This window comes from Phyllobates terribilis, unplaced genomic scaffold (genome assembly GCF_046119375.1).
Source record: "Phyllobates terribilis strain yellow unplaced genomic scaffold, ASM4611937v1 Scaffold_9__5_contigs__length_417890890, whole genome shotgun sequence".
In the NCBI taxonomy this organism is placed as follows: domain Eukaryota; kingdom Metazoa; phylum Chordata; class Amphibia; order Anura; family Dendrobatidae; genus Phyllobates; species Phyllobates terribilis.
In genome coordinates, this window is record NW_027362769.1 from 412,678,314 (window position 1) to 412,685,569 (window position 7,256).

At 55.3% G+C, this 7,256-nt stretch overlaps 1 protein-coding gene across 1 annotated transcript in view; it reads left to right on the forward strand.

Moving 5' to 3' along the window:
- SRRM2 (serine/arginine repetitive matrix 2) overlaps positions 1-7,256 on the forward strand; it is a 101,550-nt gene that overhangs the window by 93,421 nt on the left and 873 nt on the right. The window contains exons 12-14 of the mRNA XM_073649031.1: positions 6,665-6,871; positions 6,950-7,054; positions 7,140-7,232. Of these exons, the coding sequence (XP_073505132.1) occupies positions 6,665-6,871; positions 6,950-7,054; positions 7,140-7,232 (405 nt within the window). The remainder of the gene's footprint in view (positions 1-6,664; positions 6,872-6,949; positions 7,055-7,139; positions 7,233-7,256) is intronic.

Consider the following 7,256-nt stretch of genomic DNA (forward strand, 5'->3'; position numbering starts at 1 on the left):
CCCCGCACAATGTGAGTGACCCCCTCCATGGATGAGAAGCCCCCGCACATTGTGAGTGATCCCCTCCATGGATGAGAAGCCTCCACACATTGTGAGTGACCCCCTCCATGGATGAGAAGCCTCCACACAGTGAGTGACCCCCTCCATGGATGAGAAGCCCCCACACATTGTGAGTGACCCCCTCCATGGAAGAGAAGCCCCACACATTGTGAGTGATCCCCTCCATGGATGAGAAGCCTCCACACATTGTGAGTGACCCCCTCCATGGATGAGAAGCCCCCGCACATTGTAAGTGATCTCCTCCATGGATGAGAAGCCCCCGCACATTGTAAGTGATCTCCTCCATGGATGAGAAGCCCCCGCACATTGTGAGTGATCTCCTCCATGGATGAGAAGCCCCCGCACATTGAGTGATCTCCTCCATGGATGAGAAGCCCCCGCACATTGTGAGTGATCCCCTCCATGGATGAGAAGCCCCCGCACATTGTGAGTGATCCCCTCCATGGATGAGGAGCCCCCGCACATTGTGAGTGATCCCCCCCCCCACCCCCCCATGGATGAGGAGCCCCCGCACATTGTGAGTGATCTCCTCCATGGATGAGAAGCCCCCGCACATTGAGTGATCTCCTCCATGGATGAGAAGCCCCCGCACATTGTGAGTGATCCCCTCCATGGATGAGAAGCCCCCGCACATTGTGAGTGATCCCCTCCATGGATGAGGAGCCCCCGCACATTGTGAGTGATCCCCCTCCATGGATGAGAAGCCCCCGCACATTGTGAGTGACCCCCTCCATGGATGAGAAGCCTCCACACAGTGAGTGACCCCCTCCATGGATGAGAAGCCTCCACACAGTGAGTGACCCCCTCCATGGATGAGAAGCCCCCACACATTGTGAGTGACCCCCTCCATGGATGAGAAGCCCCCACACATTGTGAGTGACCCGCTCCATGGATGAGAAGCCCCCACACATTGTGAGTGACCCCCTCCATGGAAGAGAATCCCCCACACATTGTGAGTGACCCCCTCCATGGATGAGGAGCCCCCGCATAATGTGAGTGACCCCCTCCATGGATGAGGAGCCCCCGCACAATGTGAGTGACCCCCTCCATGGATGAGGAGCCCCCGCACAATGTGAGTGACCCCCTCCATGGATGAGGAGCCCCCGCACAATGTGAGTGACCCCCTCCATGGATGAGGAGCCCCCGCACAATGTGAGTGACCCCCTCCATGGATGAGGAGCCCCACACATTGTGAGTGACCCCCCCCCCTCCATGGATGAGAAGCCCCCGCACATTGTGAGTGACCCCCCCCTCCATGGATGAGAAGCCCCCGCACATTGTGAGTGACCCCCCGCACATTGTGAGTGACCCCCCCTCCATGGATGAGAAGCCCCCGCACATTGTGAGTGACCCCCCCCCTCCATGGATGAGAAGCCCCCGCACATTGTGAGTGACCCCCCCTCCATGGATGAGAAGCCTCCGCACATTGTGAGTGACCCCCCCCTCCATGGATGAGAAGCCTCCGCACATTGTGAGTGATCCCCTCCATGGATGAGAAGCCCCCGCACATTGTGAGTGATCCCCTCCATGGATGAGAAGCCCCCGCACATTGTGAGTGATCCCCTCCATGGATGAGAAGCCCCCGCACATTGTGAGTGATCCCCTCCATGGATGAGAAGCCCCCGCACATTGTGAGTGATCTCCTCCATGGATGAGGAGCCCCCGCACAATGTGAGTGACCCCCTCCATGGATGAGAAGCCCCCGCACATTGTGAGTGATCCCCTCCATGGATGAGAAGCCCCCGCACATTGTGAGTGATCCCCTCCATGGATGAGAAGCCCCCACACATTGTGAGTGATCCCCCCCCCACCCCCCCATGGATGAGGAGCCCCCGCACATTGTGAGTGATCCCCCTCCATGGATGAGAAGCCCCCACACATTGTGAGTGACCCCCCCTCCATGGATGAGAAGCCCCCACACATTGTGAGTGACCCCCCCTCCATGGATGAGAAGCCTCCGCACATTGTGAGTGACCCCCTCCATCGATGAGGTGCCTCCGCACATTGTGAGTGATCCCCTCCATGGATGAGAAGCCTCCACACATTGTGAGTGATCCCCCTCCATGGATGAGAAGCCCCCACACATTGTGAGTGACCCCCTCCATGGATGAGAAGCCTCCACACATTGTGAGTGATCCCCTCCATGGATGAGAAGCCCCCGCACATTGTGAGTGATCTCCTCCATGGATGAGGAGCCCCCGCACAATGTGAGTGACCCCCTCCATGGATGAGAAGCCCCCGCACATTGTGAGTGATCCCCTCCATGGATGAGAAGCCTCCACACATTGTGAGTGACCCCCTCCATGGATGAGAAGCCTCCAGACAGTGAGTGACCCCCTCCATGGATGAGAAGCCTCCACACATTGTGAGTGACCCCCTCCATGGATGAGAAGCCCCCGCACATTGTGAGTGATCCCCTCCATGGATGAGAAGCCCCCGCACATTGTAAGTGATCTCCTCCATGGATGAGAAGCCCCCGCACATTGTGAGTGATCTCCTCCATGGATGAGAAGCCCCCGCACATTGAGTGATCTCCTCCATGGATGAGAAGCCCCCGCACATTGTGAGTGATCCCCTCCATGGATGAGAAGCCCCCGCACATTGTGAGTGATCCCCTCCATGGATGAGGAGCCCCCGCACATTGTGAGTGATCCCCCCCCCCACCCCCCCATGGATGAGGAGCCCCCGCACATTGTGAGTGATCTCCTCCATGGATGAGAAGCCCCCGCACATTGAGTGATCTCCTCCATGGATGAGAAGCCCCCGCACATTGTGAGTGATCCCCTCCATGGATGAGAAGCCCCCGCACATTGTGAGTGATCCCCTCCATGGATGAGGAGCCCCCGCACATTGTGAGTGATCCCCCCCCCCCACCCCCCCATGGATGAGGAGCCCCCGCACATTGTGAGTGATCCCCCTCCATGGATGAGAAGCCCCCGCACATTGTGAGTGACCCCCTCCATGGATGAGAAGCCTCCACACAGTGAGTGACCCCCTCCATGGATGAGAAGCCTCCACACAGTGAGTGACCCCCTCCATGGATGAGAAGCCCCCACACATTGAGTGACCCCCTCCATGGATGAGAAGCCCCCACACATTGTGAGTGACCCGCTCCATGGATGAGAAGCCCCCACACATTGTGAGTGACCCCCTCCATGGAAGAGAATCCCCCACACATTGTGAGTGACCCCCTCCATGGATGAGGAGCCCCCGCACAATGTGAGTGACCCCCTCCATGGATGAGGAGCCCCCGCACAATGTGAGTGACCCCCTCCATGGATGAGGAGCCCCCGCACAATGTGAGTGACCCCCTCCATGGATGAGGAGCCCCCGCACAATGTGAGTGACCCCCTCCATGGATGAGGAGCCCCCGCACAATGTGAGTGACCCCCTCCATGGATGAGGAGCCCCACACATTGTGAGTGACCCCCCCCCTCCATGGATGAGAAGCCCCCGCACATTGTGAGTGACCCCCCGCACATTGTGAGTGACCCCCCCTCCATGGATGAGAAGCCCCCGCACATTGAGTGACCCCCCCCCCTCCATGGATGAGAAGCCCCCGCACATTGTGAGTGACCCCCCCTCCATGGATGAGAAGCCTCCGCACATTGTGAGTGACCCCCCCCTCCATGGATGAGAAGCCTCCGCACATTGTGAGTGACCCCCTCCATCGATGAGGTGCCTCCGCACATTGTGAGTGATCCCCTCCATGGATGAGAAGCCTCCACACATTGTGAGTGATCCCCCTCCATGGATGAGAAGCCCCCACACATTGTGAGTGACCCCCTCCATGGAAGAGAAGCCCCACACATTGTGAGTGACCCCCTCCATGGAAGAGAAGCCCCACACATTGTGAGTGACCCCCTCCATGGAAGAGAAGCCCCACACATTGTGAGTGATCCCCTCCATGGATGAGAAGCCCCCACACATTGTGAGTGACCCCCTCCATGGAAGAGAAGCCCCACACATTGTGAGTGACCCCCTCCATGGAAGAGAAGCCTCCACACATTGTGAGTGACCCCCCTCCATGGATGAGAAGCCTCCACACAGTGAGTGACCCCCTCCATGGATGAGAAGCCTCCACACAGTGAGTGACCCCCTCCATGGATGAGAAGCCCCCACACATTGTGAGTGACCCGCTCCATGGATGAGAAGCCCCCACACATTGTGAGTGACCCCCTCCATGGAAGAGAATCCCCCACACATTGTGAGTGACCCCCTCCATGGAAGAGAAGCCCCACACATTGTGAGTGATCCCCTCCATGGATGAGAAGCCCCCGCACATTGTGAGTGATCCCCTCCATGGATGAGAAGCCCCCGCACATTGTAAGTGATCTCCTCCATGGATGAGAAGCCCCCGCACATTGTGAGTGATCTCCTCCATGGATGAGAAGCCCCCGCACATTGTGAGTGATCTCCTCCATGGATGAGAAGCCCCCGCACATTGTGAGTGATCTCCTCCATGGATGAGAAGCCCCCGCACATTGAGTGATCTCCTCCATGGATGAGAAGCCCCCGCACATTGTGAGTGATCCCCTCCATGGATGAGAAGCCCCCGCACATTGTGAGTGATCTCCTCCATGGATGAGAAGCCCCCGCACATTGTGAGTGACCCCCTCCATGGATGAGAAGCCTCCACACTTTGACCCTCTCCAGCTTTGTACATCTAGAGGTGATATTTTTTACCTCTTCACACATTCTCTGTGATTGGATGGAGACGTCTGTGATCGGTGATTTTCGCGTCTTGTCACAGATTCTCTGGGATTTGGGTCTGCACTGTGACTGCGCCGTTCACACACAGGAATCTGCTCTGAACTAAACCCTCATTGTAGCTCTTCAGGATGTTGAGGTCCGTTGTCCTGCTTCCCTGCACCTGCTGAAGAAAACCTCCCCACAGCATGAAGCTGCCTCCACCATGTGTGATGGTGGGGATGGTGTTGTCAGGGTGATGTGCAGTGTTCGTTCTTTGCCATGCATTGCATTTAGGCCAAAAAGTTCTCCTTTGGTCTCATCTGACCAGAGCCCCATCCACATGCTCGCTGTGTCCCCTACCTGTCTGTCTACAAACAGAGCTTTTTACTTTCTTTCAAAAAATGTCTTTCTCCTTGCCACTTCCTTGAAGGCCAGATTTGTGGAATGTATGACTAATACTTATCCTGTGGACAGATTTTCCCCCTGAGCTGCGGATCTGCAGCTCCTCCAGTGACCATGGGTCTCTTGACTGATTCTCTAATTAGTGCTCTCCTTGCATGGGATGCCAGTTTGGGTGGTGGCCATGTCTTCGTAGGTTTTCAATTGTGCCATAATCCTTCCATTTTTGGATGATGGACAGCGCTCCATGAGATGTTCAGAACTTGGGCTGTTTTTTACACCCAAACCCTTCTTTACTCTTCTCCATAACTTTATCCCTGACCTGTCTGGGGTGGGCTCCTTGGCTTTCTGCTTGATCCCTGACCTGTCTGGGGGGGGGGCTTCTTGGCTTTCAGCTTTATCCCTGTCTTGGGAGGCTCCTTGGCTTTCAGCTTTATCCCTGACCTGTCTTGTGGGGCTCCTTGGCTTTCAGCTTTATCCCTGACCTGTCTTGTGGGGCTCCTTGGCTTTCAGCTTTATCCCTGACCTGTCTTGTGGGGCTCCTTGGCTTTCAGCTTTATCCCTGACCTGTCTTGTGGGGCTCCTTGGCTTTCAGCTTTATCCCTGACCTGTCTGGGGGGCTCCTTGGTTTTCAGCTTTATCACTGACCTGTCTGGGGGTGCTCCTTGGTTTTCAGCTTTATCACTGACCTGTCTGGGGGTGCTCCTTGGTTTTCAGCTTTCCCTGACCTGTCTGGGGGGGCTCCTTGGTTTTCAGCTTTATCCCTGACCTGTTTGGGGGTGGACGATTGGTACTCAGGATTTTATTTAGGGAAATCAGACTACAGGGGACTGAATACTAATGCATGTCACAATTGTCAGATTTATATTTTTTTACAATAATCAGGAAAGCTTGTATCCTTTCCTTCACACGTCACTAATACTTGTTAGTTTGTTTTATCACATTGAAATCGATTTTATTGATAATGTGAAATATGTGGATAAGTTCACCAGGGTATGAAGACTTTTACAAGGCACTGAACAGTATTTTACTATGGGTCAGCATGGGCATCTGTGATATCCCCTCCATACTTGGCCTGGTGAGTAAAGGTGACCATTCACACTAGACAAGAAATGGGCAGACGCATGGGGACCAGCCGGCCATATAATATCCAGGCAGTGTTCATTTAGCCGATGTCCGGAGGAAGAAAGTATCGGACATATTAAATTTCGACATGTCCATAAAGGGGTCTGAAAGGAGCAGGGGACAGAGAGGTCTGTGAGCAATCTGCGCCCCCTCCATTAATATACCATATTGTTTTTAATGACTCCAGTAAGGAGCGGATCTAGCACACGCCGGCTCCCCTCTGCCGCCGGCTCCCCTCTGCCGCCGGCTCCCCTCTGCCGCCGGCGGCTTCCACTGATTGTGACTTTGATGCTGCTGAGTGGTCTCATGTCCATTCTCCAATCTTCGGATCTTCTCCTCTGGAGGACAGGCAGTCACGTCTTTGTTTTTGTGCCTTGTAACCCATCAGGATCTCTGGTTCCCCATCACTAGCAGAGACGAAGGAGGACCCCGTGCTTCAGAAGGAGCTGCGAAGATCCCGAAGCTCAAGCACCTCATCTTCTTCATCTTCATCCTCTTCATCAAGCTCCTCGTCTGACTCATCATCTTCCTCATCTTCATCCTCCTCATCTTCTCATAAGCCTAGCAGCAAAAAGGGGGCTTTGCCAGCCAGGAGGTGAGTGTGGCAGATGGCCGCTGTGTAGCGCGCCACTATCTATACTATTGTACTGTAGTGACCCATCTGCATTTCCAGATCACGAAGTCCCCGTAAACCCATCGACTCGCTGAGAGATTCCCGCTCGCTGAGCTATTCTCCTGCTGAGCGACAGCGCTCTCCCTCTCTTCCACCGCGCAGAAGGTACGTCACCATAATGCATCACTAGACATCACCTCTGTCCACCATCTATAGGCTCAAGACTATTCTTACGGCCTGCTCTTTATAGGGATCGCGATACCAGAAGAAGCCACATCTCCCCAAACAGAAAACGCAGGAGAGAGTCTCCCGACTCCTGGCACTCACGTCGGAGGTCCTCCAGGTAACTGTGACCCCTCACACTGAT